The sequence below is a fragment of the Megalobrama amblycephala genome, linkage group LG13, assembly GCF_018812025.1.
Source record: "Megalobrama amblycephala isolate DHTTF-2021 linkage group LG13, ASM1881202v1, whole genome shotgun sequence".
In the NCBI taxonomy this organism is placed as follows: domain Eukaryota; kingdom Metazoa; phylum Chordata; class Actinopteri; order Cypriniformes; family Xenocyprididae; genus Megalobrama; species Megalobrama amblycephala.
In genome coordinates, this window is record NC_063056.1 from 18,612,647 (window position 1) to 18,634,351 (window position 21,705).

Sequence of the window (21,705 nt, forward strand, 5' to 3'; positions counted from 1 at the left end):
CAAAATATTTCAAAATTAACATAATAAACAAATGAAATATGACCATAATTTGATTATTTAGAGAGCTGTGAATGGAATTGATTTCGTTAGGCAGTACATGTTCATTCCTGTTAATTTTGGAATACATAACTAACAATATATTTGGAAATATTTTAGGTGTTTCTTGCTTTAAAGGATTAGTTCACGTTCAAATTAAAATTTCCTGATAATTTACTCACCCCCATGTCATCCAAGATGTTCATGTCCTTCTTTCTTCAGTCAAAAAGAAATTAAGGGATTAAGGAAATTAATCCATTCCAGGATTTTTCTCCTTATAGTGGACTTCAGTGGAGCCCAAACGGTTGAAGGTCAAAATTACAGTTTCTGTGCAGCTTCAAAGAGTTATACACGATCCCAGACGAGGAATAAGGGTCTTATCTAGAGAAACCATTGGCCATTTTCTTAAAAAAAAAAATAAAAAAATTATATAAGTTTTAACAATAAATGCTCATCTTGAACTAGCTCTCTTCTTCTTCTCTATTAGAATTCCAGCAGTGTAGACACTGCTAAGTGTATTACTGCCCTCCACAGGTCAAAGTTTGAAATAACGTTATATACTTGCACTAGCATATTGTATATGACAATTTAGTTCAAACTTTGACCTGAGGAGGGCAGTAATACACTTAGCAGTGTCTACACTGCTGGAATTCTAATAGAGAAGAAGAAGAGAGCTAGTTCAAGATGAGCATTTATTGTTGAAACTTATAATTTTTTTTTATTTTGAGCGATGGTTTCTCTAGATAAGACCCTTATTTCTCATCCACTGAAAACTGTAATTTTGACCTTCAACTGTTTGAAGGACAATGAAGTCCACTATATGGAGAAAAATCCTGGAATGTTTTCATCAAAAACCTTCATTTCTTTCGACTGAAGAAAGAAAGACATGAACATCTTGGATGACATGGGTGTGAGTAAATTATAAGGAAATTTTAATTTGAAAGTGAACTAATCCTTTAACTACTACATATGAATACAACAAAATGGCAAAAACTTGCAAAAAAAAAAAAAAAAAAAAAAAAAAAAAATGACACGAAAAGCTCAATACATCAGAACCAGATCAAATAAAAGACAGAATAAATAAATAAATTTAGGCAGAAAAAACAGACTGTGCTGTGACTTTGTAAGGGCTTCTGAGAAATGGTTTAATTCATTTTATGAATATAATAAACAGAGTGTGTGTGTGTGTGTGTTAGTAAGGAATCTACATTTATTATAATGTTATTAATCAAATAAAACAAAACAGCAGTCTTTGGTTGTTCCATTGATTATATTTTATAAGGTGAAAGTAAAGTATCAGCAACCACGGCTTTTCCTATCAGACAATACTAACTACTTTGAAAAAGAGAGAATAAATAAATAAATAAATTAATTAATTAATAAATAACTGGAAAACAACGGTAGAAATGCAATGGATTAAAAAATGGATTTAAAAAATACAGAAATCTGAACAATATTATTGAAATTGCAACTAACTTGTTTATTCCCATCCTCTTGGGCAACATGTTCGTTATAATGAAGCTGGACCAGAGCATATTTCTGTTTCTAGTAGCTATAGCCGTTTTATACCAATACTCCCCTAAATTACAAATTACACGTAATATTAATTTTCAAAAGTTACAGAGCTCAAAAGATACTGCACAACAGGAATGAATTTAAATTCTTTAAAGCACATTTTCCTGGTTGTTGAAACAATAGGTTATCAACCTGTCACTCAAGGCATGCGCTGTCACTTTAGGAACTTTACGTAACTTCAGCGTAAATCTCGCTCCGTCCGTCTTGATGCTCTGCACAGCTCAAAGCGCTTGTCTTTACGCAAACAGCGTTTGTGAATAGCCGAAGCGTAGCGTGTAGGATTGGATTCGTGTGGCTGGTTCGCTCATGTTTCAGTGGGCCACACGGGGAAGGTAAATAAAGACAGGACGGTCACCAGCGCAACATTTACCCGTCAGGTACCGACAACCAGGGGACCGTGAATCTCAGACGTCTTTTTAGGGCCTGCTTCGATCTGTCGTGTTTTGTTTTTGTCTAAACTGCATTACTCACGGGATAAAAGGAGAAAGAGAGGAGAAGAGAGGTGTCAACATCGCCTGTGCAGGTGAAAGGAGTTTATTTAGCTTGTATGCTAACTGCCTGCAACATATTTGACTTAGTTGACCTGCTAGCTTCATTGTTATCATTCATAGCTGCTGCACAAACACAGCTGGGAATAGCTAACCGGTTGTGGTCTAACGTTAGTTAGTACGTTGGGATGTTCAACTGACATTTGGAAAAAGCGACACTTGCATTCAGTAATGTTTCTGTGCTGAAGCCAAACTGAAACTAGACAAGAGCCAGATCAGAGCAGAAGAGTTCAGTAGCCTATGTATGTCATGTAGTTTTCAAAACAGTGATCAGACGACCAATTCAACCGGTGGCCATTCACAGCACAAACACTCTGGTTCATCTCATTGATTTTTCATCAGAGGGGTGACATACACGAGGGAAGCAGGTTGTTTGGGAATTATTGCATAAGGACAGCAAGGTAAACCTGGTCAGTTTGTGCACAAACATGCAATCTTGGTTAATTGTTAATGGCTGTTTTCAGGAACAATGAAATCTGTGTAATCCTTCTAGTCTGGTTAAGCTGATGGAGCATATGTTTATGTCAGTGGAAAGGTAGCTAAGTCCACAGGATTTATCTCAAGCCGATGATTCATTGTCTTTCAGGCTCTGTTTTGTTTGTGACCGGTACAGTGGCGTAGTTATTCACCCATACTGCTTAAGAAATGCTTTACAATAATCATTATAGATTTTTATTTGTATAAACAGACTAAGATGTGTAAAAAGGCCAAGAATATCACTTTCAGAGGCACAATGATCTCAGTAACTTTCTATGTAACTAACCTTTGGGTTACACAGTCTAGAGGTCCTCAGCCTGGGGGCTGGAACCCACTAGGGCCTGAACAAACTTCCAAGGGGTCCTCTTAAAATTTAAATTAAGACAAAGCAACAACAGTTAAAATAAGCTAAAACAAAATCCCATATAATTTATCATTTTGATTTCTAGACCTGGAAAATCATCTAAATTATTGAAATGAACATTTTATAATGAGTATACATTTTTGATTTACAGCATATATGTTATCTACTTACATGTACTACATGTTCAAATAAAGTTTTGATGTCAAAATGATGAATTATGGGTATTTATCTGCTCCATGAATAATTCTACATACCTTAGTATATGAATTGTTTAAAATGTACAACAGAGTGCATAAGATTCGGTCCAATTTTGTCTGAATGTCTGAAAAAAAAAATCGCAGACAGGCTGAATGACAATGTAAATCCACTCACTGACAGTAGGTGGCGCTTATGGAAGCAGAAATAGAGCCATTTCCCTGGTCTGCACAGCGCCGCTTCAAGTCGAACACACCATAAATCTGCAGTGGTCAGGTGGTACAAGTCGTAGCTCTCAGAAAATTACAAGTGTACACCTTGTAATTACAAGTTCTACAAACATATGAAGGCTTTTTACAGTTCAGAATTGTTATGGTAATTACAACATGGTGTGAATGCAGCTTTAGTCAATACACAGAGGCAAGAAAAAAAGAAAATGCCTTCGAAACTTTTCAGAAGACGGTCAGATCCCTTCATGTAACATATATTAAATCGTTCATACATTCATTTAAATAATCTCCCTCAGCATTCTTGTAAAACTGCTCACTGCCTCACCATGTTTACGCAAATCAAAACCTACGCTGCTTGACTGTTGCTAACTTTTTAAATGCTGGATACTGCATTTCAAATCACTGTAAACAAATATGGTTTAATGATAATTAAATTATGAAATGTAAATGTTAATACTAACCATCTGGTGTTTTTATCATCAAACTGTTAACCGTTTCATCCCTCAGATAAATAGTAATGAAAGCCAAAATATTAAATGCCATAGATGAATATTTCCTGAGTAAGTTTTGAAAACAAAATTAGGGCTAGGGGGTCTTTGAATAATATTATAGACGGTGGTGAGTAACAACATTCTACTTAATGATATTTCATGTACTTGTCTTGTAGATATCTCAAGGTTTTAGTTTGATCCAGCCTTACGGTGTGTTGCCATGGCGATGCGGGAGTTAGTGGAGGCGGAATGTGGGGGAGCCAATCCCCTTATGAAACTGACTGGCCACATGACCCAAGAAGGAGGGGCCTGGAGACATCGATCAACACCCACTGTAAGTTACTAAAAATTGTATTTGTAACCGTAGCAAATGTTTAGCTCCAACCCTAATCAAACACTCCTGAACAACTAATCCAGGACTTCAGGATTACTAGAAAGCTGCAGGCAGGTGAGTTTGATCAGGGTGGGAGCTAAACTCTGCAAGAAAGTGGATCTCGAGGGCCAGAGTTGAGAACCCCTGATGTAAAAACACTGATTTGCGTGGAATGTGTCGATGCATCATACTGTTTACAATCATCCCTAATGATGGTGGCTCCGGCTCTCAAGCATGCTGAAGATGAGACTCTATCCCAAAAACTTGAGTCCAATCATCAAAAGTTTGTGAATTCAATTTTGTTTTTTACGGATATGAAAACTGCATTCTATAACCAAACCGACACCTGCAAATTAGAACTCGCAACCACCCTGTGCTGTCTGAATAAAACATTGAAAGATTAAGGTTATTATTTACTGGTAAGCCAACCAAATGATTAATTGACTGTTCAGAAAGTAATTAATAGATGTATTTGAAAATTATTATTAGTTAGATTATTCATCTAAAAATTCATTTTTATTTATGCATTAATCGATTATTTGCAGTGATTAATCAATTAATTTATCACATCTGCAAAAAGTCATTAGTTGCAGCATTGAAAATAATATTACGCTTCTTTTACTCTTTCCCCCCATAGATTCCTTCTACTTCAATTGAAATAGCCACAGAAGAGGAGGTGTGTCTTTTTTTATATATATATTTTAAAGTGTTTACAATGACCTGATCAGTTTGTGTCAGGTGAAGAAATCTGTGATCATGTCCCTGTAATGATGTCCTGTTGTTTTTGAAATCCAGCTGGTGAGTGAGTTTCTACAGGCCCCACAAAGACCTCCTCACAGTTTTGATATGGGTCAACTGCTGGAGGAAATGCAGCAGATAGATCAACAGAGCTACAGACAGGCTCCACAGAGAGGTAGCGTGCACAAACACACATCCAGACAGATTTCAGCACATTTCAATGTGGTATAACTATATGTTTTCATTTCTCAGCTCCCGACGTGGCTGCTCTGGCTCTGTCTGGCGATTGGGCGGCAGAGTTCCTGTCTAGTGCTGACTCCGCCTCGTCTTCTGGACAAGCTGGTCTGGATCCAGCTGATGCTGATTGGACCAGAGAATTCATCAATGAAGTTGCAGGTTAATATATATGTGTGTGTGTGTGTGTGTGTGTGTGTGTCATGGCCAAAAGTTTTGACAGTCATATCAATTGTGTGTTTTGCAAAGTTTGCTGCATCAGTATTTGTAGATAATTTTTTCACGTTTCTATGGTATACTGGAAAACAAGTATTTCATAAGTTTTAAAGGCTTTTATTGGCAAAAGCATTCAATATATGCAATATTTACATTGTTGACTCTTCTTCTTCTTCTTCATAACCTCTGAAATTCACTCTGGCATGCAGAATATCAGTTTCTTGGCCAGATCCTGACTAATGGTGAAGCATTCTTGACTTCTTAGTGCTCTTGATCACATTTGAGGGCTTTTGCTTGTTCATTTGCCTTTTGAGGATTGACCACAGGTTCTCTGTGGGATTAAGATCCGGGGACTTGCCTGGCCACAGATCCAAAATTTCAATGTAATGATCTCTGAGCCGCTTCACATGGTGCTCCATGTGCCTTGTGACATGGTGCTCCATCATGCTGGAAAATGCACAGATCATCACCACATTGCTCCTGGATCATTGAGGGAATTTTAACTTACAGGACATTCTGATACCATTCTTTATTTATGGTGGTGTTTTTGGGCAGAATTGTGAGTGAGCCCACTCCCTTGGATGAAAAGCAACCCCACACATGGATGGTGTCAGGATGCTTCACTGTTGGCACGACACAGGATTCATGGTAGTGTTCACCTTTTCTTCTCCGGAAGAAGCGATACATTTTCCAGATGTCTCAAACAGTCGGACAGGGGCTTCATCTGAGAAAATAACTTTGCACCAGTCTTCTGCTGTCCAATCCTTGTACTTCCTGCAGAATTTCAGTCTGTCCTTGATGTTTTCTTGCAGAGAAGTAGCTTCTTTGCTGCCCTTCTTGACACCAGGCTGCTGTCCAAAGTCTTTGCCTCACTGTATGTGCAGATGCACTCACACCCACCTGCTGCCAATTCTGAGCAAGCTCTGCTCTGGCGGTGACACGATTCTGTAGCCGTCATGGTGCTTGCCAGACACTCTGGGACATCCTGAGTCCTTCTTCACTGCAGTTGAACCACTCTCCTTGAAGTTCTTGTTAATCTGATAAATGTTTCTTTCAAGTGCAATATTCTTTGCAGCAACTTCTGTGCATGTGAGGCTTTTGATGCAGAGTGATAATGGCTGCATGTCTTACGTTGAAGGCAACCTTTGCTAATACAAGAATACTATGATTGGAAGCACTTTATCCCACCTTTTTAAAAAAAACTGTCTGCTCTTATAATCCAGTCTGATTGATTGAGTGATTGACTAGTATTTGTTCACACTTTCCCAAGTGCTGATGATATGATGAGTAAAATGATATTAGCTGGTCATTTTAAGTTAAATTTGATTTTTTTTGTGTGATAAAGTTCATTTTTGCGTTTATTTAAAATGCATCTGATCACTCTGCAGAAAAACAATGTGAATCAACATCACCACAACTGAAGCAGCAAACTTTGCCAAACACAATTTATGTCACTGCCAAAACTTTTGGCCATGACTGTGTATGTACTGTACATATGGCACATATTTTATCCTTTATTAATTTAAGATGCTATTAGATGTCATTAAAATATCATTCAATGTTATTAGGTGACAATTGACAACTTTTCACTCATCTTTGCCCAGCCATCCTTTCATTCTCCATAGCTTTACTTTTTCTGTTATCTTTTACTATACTTCCATCACTCAGTTCCCTTCCCTTTGTCTCATAGACCCCGGCCGCTGGGCAGAGGAGTACCTGGAGCAATCAGAGGAGAAGTTATGGCTTGGAGATTTGGGAGAAAGGGAACAGGACAAAGAATGGTATTTTGTGTTTCTTGGCATGGCATAAGAATAAGACTTATAATAATAGTAAAGACTTATAATAATAATAATAATAATAATAATAGACTTGGCATAAGAATAATATACACTATCGTTCAGAAGTTTTGGGGTCAGTGAGATTTTTTTTTTTCTTTGAAAGAAGTCTCTTATAATCACCAAGGCTGCATTTATTTGATCACAAATACAGTAAAAAGCACTATTGTGAAATATTATTACAATTAAAATTGACTGTTTTCTATTTTAATATATTTTGAAATGTAATTTATTCCTGTGATGGCAAAGCTGAATTTTCAATATCATTGCTCCAGTCTTCAGTGTCACATGATCCTTCAGAAATCATTCTAATATGCTGATTTGGTGCTCAAGAAACATTTACTATTATTATCAATGTTTAAAACAGCTGTGCTGCTTAATATTTTTGTGGAAACTGTGATACATTTTTTAGGTTACTTTGATAAATGGAAAAATCAAAAGAACAGCATTTATTTGAAATATGTTTTGTAACATTATACATGTCTTTACTGTCAATTTTGATCAATATAATGCATCCTTGCTGAATAAAAAAATCATACCCAAACTTTTGAGATTATACTAAGGTTTGATCAAGAGTAATGGATGTCAACAGTGTCCTGATCCTATCCTTACTTTAATGTATTTTTTATCCTTTCAGGACACAAGAATACCAGTCAGGTGAAGAACTACGTCAAACAGCGAATGAACTCCTTGCCAAAGTGGACGACCCTAAACTACAGAACACAGAGGTGAGAGCAAAAGGAAGGGTCTCCCTGCTGCGGTCTGTGCTGTTTAAGTGTTCTCTGAGCCGCACCTGAAACACTTTAGTCAAAGTCAACACATACACTGATACATTAAACAACCATGCACATATTGCACCTAAAACACAAATTGTAAATTACTTCTAAATTAATATTCCATTTTAATATGATTAGTCTGTTCTATATAAGTTGCTATATTGCTTGATAACCACAAACTACCTATAGTTGGGTTAATAAACTCTATTACTTGGTAGAAGAATTGTTTGTTTATTCTGATGAATAAATTATTAATATTAATAGCTTAATAATTTAATGGTAACACTTTACAATAAGGTTCATTAATTAACGTTAGTTAATGAAAATACAGTTCATTGTTTGTTCATGTTAGTTCACAGTGCATTAACTAATGTTAACAAGATTTTAATAATGTATTAGTACATGTTGAAATTACATTAACAAAGCTTAATAAATGTATAAGTGCAGTTCATTATTAGTTCATGTTAACTAATGTAGTTAACTAATGTTAAGTAATGAACCTTATTGTAAAGTGTTACAAAATTGATTTTACCAGAGGGCTTTTGGCAATCCACCTTGGTTGAATCGCTGTAACGCAAGGCCTCTCATGCTGTATTAAATGTAGCAGAACTGTAATTTTCTTAACAAAAGTTTATGAAAAATGTTTTTTGCTAGACATTTGACTAAAGTGTATCTATTTCAGAATAAATTTGCTCTGCCTTCACCAATGCCACATCACTTAAGTTAAGCTAAAACCATGTTAATGTTGTCTCAAAGGAATTGTTTTACATCCCAGTATGCACTTCTGGGTTATTTTTAAAAGGTTAAGTAATACATTATTGAGGACTGATCACAGATTCTCCATGAGATTTAGATTATTATTATTTTGGTTCATTTTTGCCTTGTTGTAGATGAAGTGATGTGACATTGTTCATGTTTTCATGGGCATTTCTTCACTTATTCATATTTCTCTCTTTTTTCAGTTAACTCTGCTCTTGCTTTGTCATATAATTTGAGAAATGTCATGCCTTTGGCCGTTACTCCTTCCTCCTTGTGGTTTACTTGTGTCTGACCATAACTGTCAAGAAGAAACCACTGATGGACTTGTGTGTTTGTGTGTTCACAAACCAATGTGTTTCCTGTTAGCAGTAGATGTGTAATAGCTGTTGTTGTTGTTGTTATTGTGTAGTTCCTGCGGTTCATTAGGCAGATTGGCGAGGGCAGTGTGACTGTGGAGGACAGAGCAGGAAAAGAGCACACTGATAAAGCACAGGCCAAGGAGGCACAGCACTGGGCCTCAAGCCTCCACCAGGTACGAGCCCTTCTCAGCTCCTCTGATAGAGGAAACACTGTGAAGGGTGACACTGCAGCCCCTTGAGAGCCATCTTGGCTCTGCTCACGCTGTTTAGGCAACGTTAACTGTATCTACATAGCATATTTGCACTGCTTGGTTTTAAATTATTACCAATGAGAAAAACCGTTTTGGATAGCTTAATTCGTTTCAGAGACTGGACTCATACATACAAGGATGCATTAAATTTATCAAAAGTGAGAGTAAAGACTTTTATAATGTTACAAAGATTTCTATTTCAAGTAAATGCTGTTCTTTTGAACTTTAGATTCATCAGAGAGTACTGAAAAAAATGCATCACGGTTTCCACGATTTTAAGAAATATATAAAAAAAATATAAGACTTCTTTCAAAAACATTAAAAAATTCTTACTGACCCCAAACTTTTGAATGGTAGTGTAACCTATTTTCAAAATCATCTATGTATTTGTAATATTTTATTATATAATTTTTATTCATATGTTTTAGACATACAGTTGTAATATTTAATAGTTAATAACAAAACATGATGTAAAATGAATAAGAAATATTATAGATTCTTCACTGTTTCTAGGTCATCAATAAAAATTGTTGAGTTAAAGGTGCCCTCGAATGAAAAATTGAATTTATCTCGGCATAGTCAAATAACAAGAGTTCAGTACATGGAAATGACATACAGTGAGTCTCAAACTCCATTGTTTCCTCCTTCTTATATAAATCTCATTTGTTTAAAAGACCTCCGAAGAACAGGCGAACCTCAACATAACACCGACTGTTACGTAACAGTCGGGGTGTACGCCCCCAATATTTGCATATGCCAGCCCATGTTCCCAACATTATGAAAGGCATTAGACAAGGGCAGGCAGTAACGTCTAGGTAAGCAAGCAAGAACAATAGCGAAAAATGGCAGATGGAGCAATAATAACTGACATGATCCATGATATCATGATAATTTTAGTGATATTTGTAAATTGTCTTTCTAAATGTTTTGTTAGCATGATGCTAATGTACTGTTAAATGTGGTTAAAATTACCATCGTTTATTACTGTATTCACGGAGACAAGAGAGCCGTCGCTATTTTCATTATTAAACACTTGCAGTCTGCATAATGCATAAACACAACTTCATTCTTTATAAATCTCTCCAACTGTGTAGCATTAGCCGTTAGCCATGGAGCACAGCCTCAAATTCATTCAGAATCAAATGTAAACAATATAACGGTATACAATACTCACATAATCCGACGCATGCATGACAAACACTTTGTAAAGATCCATTTGAGGGTTATATTAGCTGTGTAAACTTTGTTTATGCTGTTCAAGGCAAGCGCGAGCTCCGTGGGCGCGGAGCACGAGAATTAAAGGGCCAGTAGCCCTGAATCGGCTCATTTATAATGATGCCCCAAAATAGGCAGTTAAAAAAATGAATTAAAAAAAATCTATGGGGTATTTTGAGCTGGAACTTTACAGACACATTCAGGGGACACCTTAGACTTATATTACATCTTTTTTTTTAAAGTTCTAGGGCACCTTTAATGCAGCTTGAACTCAAATGATTGTACTGATAATATAAAAATGTATTAAATTAGAAACAATATTATAAGTATTGGTCCAGGACTAGGTCTACAAAGGACTAGGAAACAGGACCCTGTTTTTAAAAATTGGTTTTATCTAGGGCTGCAACTAATGATTATTTTGATAATTGCTTAGTTGGTCGACTATTTCTTTGATTTATCGATTAATCTGATTTTTTTTTTTTAAAAAAGCCCAATTTTCTTTTTTTATTTTATTGACAAAACACACTATTCCACATCCTGCCCACTGCTGTCCTTCATACAAACATGCCAACTGAATGCTATGAAAACATATAGTGAATATATCCATATATATGGCTATGCTATATGCAAAAGAGATATAAAGCAAAAGGACAGTTTAAATACCTACATTAAAAATGAAGATAATATATACTCAGTGTTAACAGATTAGAGGAATGTTCTGCAGGATCACACATTCACTCTGGACACAGTAACCTGTTACTGTCATTTCTTTATTCTCTAAATGTAAGAAACGTCTTACGTTTATATTCAATTACACGTTGTTATCCCTTTACAGTTACCACTCTCATAAAATACATGAATTACATGTTGATTTTTAAACCTAAATTTACTGTCCAACAACAGATATTTCAGAAAAAAAAAATTTTTTGTTCTAAATATTAATTGTCACCCTCTCTTTAATTCGTCCCGTCTGTTTCATGCGCATGCACGCGCCGGCGCTCATTCAGTAAAGTGTGAAGTTTAACGCAGATCGTCAGGATGAGCAAAATGGAAATACTCACGTGAATTTGTAACACTTAAAAAATAAGGGTATAACCGTAAAATGAAAGTTTTGCGTTGAGGAAACGTCACACATTAAACAGCACACGCATCTGTCAAAGCGCCTGACAGGGCAAGCCATGTTAAACATTATGCTAATGCATTATGCATAAAGCTTAAAATAAATAATTCTCATGTTTAGGGCAGCTTGGGTCATGTACCTTTCCCGCAGCAGCTCCAATATTTTTAGATGCATTTATTCATAGAAATGCGTTTATTCAGTGCTGTAATTTGATGCAACTTTTTGATTTGATTTTCATTATCGATTTTATTGATTAGTTGTTGCAGCCCTAGTTTTATCCCATGGTTCAAATGAGCAATAGTTTAATTGTGATATCTCCTTCTTCTTTCTGTCATGGATGGGTGTCATGACATCTTGATCCCTACATTTAAACCACCATCCATACCTAAATTTTCCCGCTATCCTTAACAATCTCACGCTAAACGCACATTATCCATAAATACCCCTCCCTATACCCTCTGTCCCATACTGGCTGCCCAGCTCCTGGAATCAGGGGAAGGGACTGTGGAAGTGGAAACTCGAGAGGGCAAAGAGAAGAATGACAAAATTAAAGCTAAACAGGCAGAGCAATGGGCTTCTCTCGTCAGGCAGGTAGGACCCTGATCACCTGGCAACAGTGATGCAGTAGTCCTGAAATTTGTTTTGTCTGTTTTTAGGCTTGTCGTGTTCATTATGTTAACTAGCCCCTGCTGACCAAACCTTTTTTGCTTTAGACTTGCTTTAATTTAATTGTGCTTTTAACACAATTATCGCTGCAAGACACCAGGCCTGTACAGCTAATGCCCTGCTCACACTGCTTTTCATTTGTGCCCAGCTACTGAAACCACTTTGACTTCCTGCAATAGTGAAGGTACATTGAGCATTGCTTGCTATTTTTAATATAAAGAGGAAAGGAAAGATGGATGAATGAGGGTGAGATTTTTTTTTTTCTTCCTCTGTTGGCCTTTCAAGCCCTCTTTCTTTTTCCATTACATTCTTTCTTTATTCCCCCACTCTCATTCATCACTGTATGTTGTCTTTTGTCCCTTCAGCTGAGTATTGTTTAAGCATTTGCAGGCTCTGTGATGTGTTATGGAGGCTGTTAACAGACTGGCATGTCACTGTGCTCGGTAGGTTTCGGCAGAATCTGCAGAATCTTGGGTAGATGAATTCACTACTTATGGGCCAGACTTCCAGCAGGCCAAAGCAGCAGTGGAGGTGAGCTAGGCTGCACACTTGCACACATATACATGAACTTGATTGTGATGTCCTTGCATTCATTGGTGCTTGTGTGCTGTTTTTTGTGTGTGAGTTCAGAGTGATGTTGATTTCTGGGAGAAACTCCAGCAGGAGTGGGAGGAAATGGCGAAGAGGGATGCTGAAGCTCACCCTTGGCTCTCAGACTTTGACCAGATGCTCAGCAGCTCTTACGACAAGGTATCTGGTTAATGTAAATGTACACCTGTGCCCATTTACAGCATGGATACTTCCACCTAACTGAAACTTTGAGCCCTTTCCCAGGCTGCAGTCTGTGCTTTATTACAGTTTATACAACGGTTAGTTACAGTCTATGATTCTGCTTTGGCTTCACGTGGAAATATTTTAATAGAGTGCCTATTTAATAGGTTTTTTTGAATGGGTTTTTGCTAAATCGCCTGAAATAAGGTCTGTGGTTAACAAAGCCTCTAAATACTTTCAAGTTTTTATCTATGACATAAAACACACCAGTTATAACCCACTTGTGATTTTTTTTTTAACTTTTACTGTGTCTTAAAAACGGAGGTTGCTAACAAATTGCTAAAAGGGACTACTTCCTTTGGCGGGGACTTTAGACGTCATCATTAAAAACAGGACATTTGGACAGCATTTCTCATGAAAAAGTGGATAAGTATTCATAAGAGCACAGATCATAATCAGCGAGCATGTTTTTAAATAAAGTTGTTTTTTAAATAAAGTTTGAGGAAGCTTGTTGGTGGTGACGTTGATCCGCGACCATGGTGTGCTGTAGTCCGTTTATAGCCTACTGTTAGCTTTTTATATCTGACCACTTTATTTAGGCTTCAAAATGTATAAATGTTGTGTTAACTTGTAAAGATTATCTTGATAGACAAAACGTGTAAGTGTCATAACGCTTTGTTAAACACAGAGCTTATTTTCTGCGATTTTCCAAAAGTCTATGGGGAAAATGCATAGGCTTTCAATCGAGGGAACCCGTGCGCCGCTAACTTCCGGGTTGGCTTACAAAAACACGTCATCCCTGGGGTACTCTATTGGCAGAGCACAAATAGACAAAATAACAATAAAATGTATGTTACTTGATATTAATTTCTTGTTTACTGAACTGTTGTATAAGAGCAATATCATACTCACAATCATGCTGTTACCTGTGGCCAAATCACAGTTGTTGTGATATTCAGAAGGACAGCATCCTAAATGTTGCATATTACATAATCACTCTTTTTATACCAAGTTTACATTTTCTGCACAAAAATCATTTGACATTTTTTTTCTTTAAAGGGTTAGTTCACCCAAAAATGAAAATTCTATCATTATTTACTCACCCTCATGTCATTCCAAACCTGTAAGACCTTTGTTTATCTTCAGAACACAAATGAAGATCTTTTTGATGAAATCTGCGAGCTTTCTGTCCACTACCACTTTTGATGCTTCAAAATGTTCATAAAGAGATCGTAAAACTAATCCATATGAATTGAGCGGTTTAGTCCGAATTTCTGAAGAGACTCGATCCTTTTTATAATGAACAGATTGAATTTAGGCTTTTATTCACATATAAACATTCATCAACTCACATATCAGTTGTGGTAAACGAAAGCTCAAGCATGTTTGCTTGACGTGTGCGAGAACCAATGAGAATGTTTGGACGCAGCACGTTTGAGCTTCTGGAAGAGGTTTGTCCTGATGCGTGAAGCAGGTTCGGTTAAGCTTTTATGTTTGCTGATCAATGTTTTTATGTGAATAAAAGCCTAAATAAAATATTTTCATCATATAAAGCATACAAGTCTCTTCAGAAAATTTGGACTAAACCGCTCAATTCATATTGATTAGTTTTATGATCTGTTTATGAACTTTTTAAAGCGTTAAAGTGTCAGTTTTAGTCAATGGAGGGATAGAAAGCTCTCATATTTCATCAAAAATATCTTCGTTTGTGTTTCAAAGATGAACGAAAGTCTTACAGGTTTGGAACGACATAAGGGTGAGTAATTAATGACAGAATTTTCATTTTTGGGTGAACTATCTGTTGAAGTGTGTGTGTGTATGTATATATATATATATATATATATATATATATATATATATATATATATATATATATATATATATATATATATATATATATATATAAAAATATATATTTTTTTTCAGATTCCAAATACACAACCGTTCAAAAGTTTGAAGCTTGTAAGAATGTTTAATGTTTTTTGAAATGTGTTCTTATACTTATCAAGGCTGCATTTATTTGATTGGAAAAAAAAACAGCAATACTGTGAAATATTATTACAATTTAAAATAAGTTTCCTATTTTTAAATATACAAATTTATAAAATATATACATTTCCTATTTTTATTAAATATAAATATATAAAGACAAAATTTAACTGGATTTAATTTAACAGCAGCCATTATTCCAGTCTTCAGTGAGATTCTTCAGAAATCAATTTATTTCACATTTTTTAAATTTTAATTATTGTTAATGTTGTTATTATTAACATTATATAAAAGCCTTTACTGTCACTTGTAATCAGTTTAATGCACTCTTGTGGAATGAAAGTATTAATTTCAAAAATAAAATAATAAAAATTAACAAAAACATTTTTTAATAGTAATAAAAAAATATATATATCTTACTGACCCCAAACTTTTGAACAGTAGTGTGTTTTATTCAGTTATCCAAACTTTTTCAGAGCATGGCAAAAAAAAATTATGAGAAAAATTATTTGTGAATGTTTACTTTCATGTATCAGTGTGAATATGCCTTTACTATTCTCCTAGGGATATCAGTTTGAAGAAGACAACCCGTACCTGTCTCACGAGGATCCGTTTGCTGAGGGCGTGAAGAGGATGGAGGCGGGGGACATTCCTGGAGCCGTACGTCTCTTTGAAAGCGCGGTTCAGAAACAGCCAGACAACCAGCTGGTCAGAGCCTCATACGTATAATCTTGACATCCAAAAACTGATGATACATTTTGTCTCAAGGGACTCTAACTTTGTTCTGCTGTCTTGTTTGTCTTTGTGAAACGCTGACTGTGTGTGACGATACTGCAGGCTTGGCAATACCTGGGCACCTGCCAGGCAGAGAACGAGCAAGAGTTTGCTGCTATCAGCGCCCTCCGCAGGTGAGAAGTGTAACTTCAACCTTACTGTTCACATCAAGTAAATTCTCCTGACTGTGACATATCTGATTTATTAAAATATTGCTCCAGCCTTTTTAAATTCAAGCCTCAATTGCTGTTTTCAGATGTATTGAGCTGAAAAAAGACAATCTGACAGCTCTCATGGCTCTAGCTGTGAGCTTCACCAATGAGTCACTGCACAGACAGGCCTGCGAGACGCTCCGTGATTGGTTGAGGCACAACCCTAAATACCGGCAGATCCTGGAGCAGCATGAACGAGAGAAGGAGAGGGAGGGCGTGAGAGAGAGGGAGAAAGAGAGGGAGAGATTTGGATCTCTTCTGCCAGAGTAAGAGGATTCTTGAATGCAGTAATGAAACATTTTGTGTTCAAGGTCTGAAAAACTTATACTGTTTATTTCCATTGAAACACTGTGTCCTAACAAGATGCAAGCTATAAAAGGCATCTCTTCTGTGATCATGTTGCGATCATGAGCAACATTAGATTTTGTTGATTGCACCGGTTACAGCACACTGAAATCTCATTGAACGAAGTATCGCTCCTCATGTACACTGCCGTTCAGAAGTTTGGGTTCAATAAGATATTTCTGAAAGAAATAATACATTTATTCAGCACTTTTATTTCAAATAAATCCTGTTCTTTTGAACTTTTGATTCATCAAATAATACTACAAAAAGGCACGGTTTCCACAGAAATATTAAGCAGCACAACTTGATAATAATATGAAATGTTTCTTGAGCACCAAATCAGCATATTAAAATGATTTCTGAAGGATCATGTGACATAAAAAAAAAAATTCAGCTTTACTAAATGGTTAGGACACGTTACTGTAACCAAGGTATCTACTTTACAAAAAAACAAAAACTGAAGGACGAGTCAGAATTATTTTTACCACAAAAACAAATTATGTTATAAACTTGAACTTTTATTGGACACAGTGTTCCTTTAAATCTTATTCATGATTGTACAACACAGTTTTCAGTGCCTGCCTACACCGGCATGAGACATGCATAAGTCACTGGACAGGGCATTGTAACCAAGCAACAGATTTACGTTTGTCACCGATCATAAACGAGCAGTGCTCTAAAAATACATCTAACACAAACACAGGTGTGAGTTCCATCTGCACACAGCATTGTGGGGTTGCTGAATATACAGTCGACAGTGCAGATATTAATACTTTTTGTATGACTCAGGAATGATTATGCACTGTCTTTTCTTTATTGAAAAATATTTTCAAAAAAAAAAAAAATCTACTCACCATTTTGTTCCAAACCTGCTTGACTAACTTGACTATTTGGAGCACATAAGGAGGGATTTTGAATAATATTCTGGCCTAATGAAAATGATTGAGCGCTGGGTTTCTTAAGCTCCAGAATGACAAAAGCACCATGAAAGAGGCATAAAATTAACTGTATTCCAAGTCTTTTGAAGCCATATGATAGCTTTGAGGTCATGTGGGCGAGTTAATAATGAGTATTTGAGTTTTTTGGGGGAAACTATCCCTTTAAGTTACAGGCTAATCTAGTTCTTTCCCTCTTTCTTAGGGCACTGTTTGGTGATGTGCAGACGTTGTTTTTGAGTGCAGCAGCCGCTGACCCCACACGGGTTGACCCTGAGCTGCAGTGTGGTCTGGGCGTTCTCTTTAACCTGAGTGGAGAGTATGACAAGGCTGTGGACTGCTTCTCTGCCGCCCTGTCTGTGACGCCACAGGTTGGTTCATTCGCACTTAAGACAGCGATACACCAAGGATGATAACTATAATGATAAATGTAACTATTAACTTTTTATTAATCATTCTAATTCTATGAGAATAGAGGGTATGCATAGACGTCACTTTCCCGCCGGAACGCGCTGCCTCAGCTCGACTGAGTTGCAAAAGAACCTGCTGCGAAAACACGAGTAAAACAAACGATTATGCTAAAGGTTGTGCTCGAAAGTGTTCCTTATGACATGTCAAAGAAACCTAATCCATGGATATTGACATGCAGCCAGGAATCATGTTTCCTGACATTTATATGTGCCTGATTTCGACGCCGGGGAAATACATAAAGCAAATCTGCCTGTGAACGCCTTATATAACTACAATATAGGTTGGTCTAAATCAGAGTGATCAGTTATATCAATGTTATATATTTCGTCATATTGTCAGTGTTTATTTAAAAACATCCAATTATGCAGAATATAAGATGGTAAATATTTAATTGATGAGTTGTTAACACAATATATAACAATACAATATATACGGTATGATTTTACCCCAAAATCCAACATTTTGGCACAAAATGATAACTGCAAAACATGTTTCTCTGCCTGGAGTCCATCTGTTTCTGTCAATTGCAGTGACCTATTTGCTTCTTTTTTCTGTAGCTTTCAGCAGTCTGTAAAAATATACCTCAGATTTTGTGTCAAAGCTATTTGTACAGTCAGTCGCAAAGCTCTTTCCCATTTTGGATGTGTGTTTTTCACGGCATTCACACTGAGAACCAATGCTGCCACTTCACATAGGGAAGTTCACACCACAGCTATAGGCCTTGTCCAGACTAATACGTTTTTGTTTGAAAACGCATCTTTTTCTCTCCGGCCTGGCCTTCCGTCCACACTGAGACTGTGTTTTTGTTAAGGAAAACAGAGCATTTTGAAAACGCTCTCCAAAGTGGATACATTTGTAGAGTTGTTGTGTGGACGGTGAAAATGGAGGTATTTGAAAACAATAACATGTTTAGTCATGTGACACACATTGTACCCATAGATATCAATAGTTATACCGGCATCGTTGTGCCTGCTATTTACATTAACAGTATTGCTCAAGATAAATGCTCCTTTGTAGAATCTTTGTATTACATTAGTGCAAAGATGACAGAGAATTTACTCACATTTGCTGTCCTGCATGGCAAAATATGACAGTTGCGTTTTAAACCGGATTTTGAAACCAACCTGGACGCAACAGAGAGTGATGCAATATTATACTAATAAAATGATTGTGCCAGAAGAATAGCGTTAGAACTTAACTGCTATCTCTGCATCATCTTGTGAGCTTTTAGTGTTTTACGCATATGAAATAAGGTGATTTAAGCGTTTCAGATTTGATGAGCCACTTTTGGAAAACGCTTGAAAATGCTCAATGTGGATGAGGAGCGTTTTTAAATTAACTGCGTTTTCAAATGTCTCCGGATAAATGTAGACATAGCCATAATGATAATGACACAGAGAAAACATATAATTGGAATCACTTTCAAAATGATTTTTTTTCAAGCTGATGAATGATAAAAACATTGTCAGAATCCACCCAACTTTAAAGAGCTTGAGCATTTAATGTCAGCATGAAATAGAAGTTGCAAACATCTTTACTTTTGTCACATATATCCAAGACAAATGACTTCTCAAACAAGAAAACAATGTAGGATGGGACTTGATTTTGTCCATGGGGAATTAATTGGATTGTTGGATCATTGTGGTATATTATTGCTCTGATCTCATTTGAGTGACAGGTTGTTTCACTCTCACACCAGTAAACACGTCATCAGAGAAGAGATATCTGCGATATTCCATAAAAAAATTCCATTTTGATTTCATGGAGATTTTAAAGCGGCAAGCGCCAAAACTGCAGCATATGCTTATAACATAGTTTATAGTTATAGAAAAGTCCCTTTAAGACAAGTCATTTCACTCGGCGGCCATCTTTGAAACGCCTCTCTCGGGCATCCTGGGCATCATGCCCTATCTCTTTGAATGGGGAAACATCAAATTCTCCAAAACTGTTCGCCAACCTTACGATTACATTTCATATTTGAAATCACCAATGAAATCTGAGAACAGCTGTCTTATAAATGTTTTATCCAAACGCTCGAATCATGACAAAAACTGTATTTTTTTAGGCTGGATCAAGCTAATGCGCATGCGCAGACCTAAATGCGCGTCTCTTCTGCCATGTTTCAGAGGCTCGCGTCTGACTGTTTCTATAGAAACAGGTGCTTCTAACGGCTGCAGTGACGCGTGACTTTACCAGTCGGCGATTGGCTCTTATTTAGAAGGCGGGACTTATTCCGCCATATTGCGCGTTACACTTTCTCCCATTCAAAACAATATGAGTGACACGTCTTGTGTTATTCTATAGTCTTTGGTTATAGTTACCTTTTATAGTTATCATTGTTAGTGAACAGGCCTTTACACATTGTTGTATTCTACACATTGTTTTTCAATATTTTAGTTCACATTCTTCCTTCTCTCAACCCTATGTGAAGGATTATCTGCTGTGGAACAAGCTGGGAGCAACTCTTGCGAACGGTAATCGTTCAGAGGAAGCGGTCGCTGCTTACAGACGCGCGCTAGAGTTACAGCCTGGATTTGTACGCAGCCGATACAACCTGGGCATCAGCTGTGTCAACCTGGGTGCACACAGGTTAGTAAAAGAAGAAAGTAAGCAATCATCGGGGTAAACAAGCAAACTAAAAGACTACAATAAATGCCACTTCTCGTTTCTCCATCAGGGAGGCAGTAGAGCACTTCCTAGAGGCCCTTTCTCTGCAGCGACAGGCCGCAGGGGATGGAGAGGGAGGTGCGAGTCGAGGGCCAGGTTCAGCAGTGACTGTGATGTCAGATAACATCTGGTCCACCTTACGCATGGCATTGAGCATGATGGGAGAAAGCTCGCTTTACTCAGCCGCAGACCGGCGAGATCTGGACACGCTGCTGGCGCACTTCTCCCATAGAGAAGGAGAGACGGAATGAAGGATGGAGGAGTTGAAGGAGCGCAGGAAGATCGTATGTGAGTGTGGAGAAGCTTGTTTTGGAGAGAAAACATCAAGACCGAAGGTGTACATTTCAACAAAGGGGCATGACGTTTAGAGGTGCTACAATGTGAGGAGAAAAAAAGTGTGAAACACCCATTTAGCTCCAGCACTGCATTAATGGACAGACAGATGCCTGAGAAAAAAGGACATGTGGAAAAGCCCATGGTACGGTTTAAAAACACAACAGTATTTATATGGTTTTTGTAAGTTTACGCTTACAGAGAATCTGTTGTAATTCTTCCATTTTGTTAATCTTGAAGATTACCTTTCTGTCCTTCTCAAAATTACAGTAATATTTGGAAAATAAGGTCCCTGCACTGTGAGCTCAAAAGTACTTGCCTCTGTTTGACACAGAGAAGAGGGATGCGGAGATATAATTGTGTTGTACGTCACTACAGCTCCTGTACAAAGTATCAGTGATTTGCAAGCCTTAAAGTTATATTGGCAACTACATTCATAAGCAAGGGAAGGGTTGTGAGACTGAAAGACATGTCTGTAAGCACTCTTTCTTATCGGATATTTGCTCTTGCTGTAAAATTATTTGCTTAATTGTAAATTCTACTTGCCATATTGTGTATTGTACCATAATTATTAATGTTTTGCATATAGCCAATTCAAATTGCTATTACTTCCAGCAATAAAGCTTTGACAAAAATGCTTAGTAACTTGAGGGAAAATAATTTTCATATTTCCAAGCATAAGTAAATTATAGGGTGAATTCAGGTTGATTGGGAGAAAAACTGTCTGAATCAACCTGAATTCACCCTATA

The 21,705-nt window shown here is 36.8% G+C and overlaps 1 protein-coding gene across 6 annotated transcripts; it reads left to right on the forward strand.

The window, feature by feature from the left end:
* The first annotated feature begins 1,811 nt into the window (after window positions 1-1,811).
* pex5 (peroxisomal biogenesis factor 5) lies at window positions 1,812-21,592 on the forward strand. 6 transcript variants are annotated; one of them, XM_048152514.1, is made up of 17 exons: window positions 1,834-2,134; window positions 2,502-2,560; window positions 4,093-4,250; window positions 4,927-4,965; window positions 5,085-5,202; window positions 5,280-5,423; window positions 7,168-7,258; window positions 7,950-8,040; window positions 9,257-9,379; window positions 12,906-12,989; window positions 13,089-13,208; window positions 15,783-15,926; window positions 16,056-16,126; window positions 16,249-16,470; window positions 17,690-17,855; window positions 20,387-20,544; window positions 20,633-21,592. In XM_048152514.1, exons 3-17 carry the CDS (start codon window positions 4,137-4,139, stop codon window positions 20,871-20,873), a joined length of 1,926 nt encoding a protein of 641 aa, XP_048008471.1. In that variant the 5' UTR covers window positions 1,834-2,134; window positions 2,502-2,560; window positions 4,093-4,136; the 3' UTR covers window positions 20,874-21,592. The 6 variants fall into 6 exon arrangements, with proteins under 6 accessions (XP_048008475.1, XP_048008471.1, XP_048008473.1 ...); XM_048152518.1 differs by lacking the exon at window positions 2,502-2,560 and having other exon boundaries at window positions 1,812-1,943; XM_048152516.1 differs by lacking the exon at window positions 2,502-2,560 and having other exon boundaries at window positions 1,834-2,156.
* The last annotated feature ends 113 nt before the right edge of the window (window positions 21,593-21,705 follow it).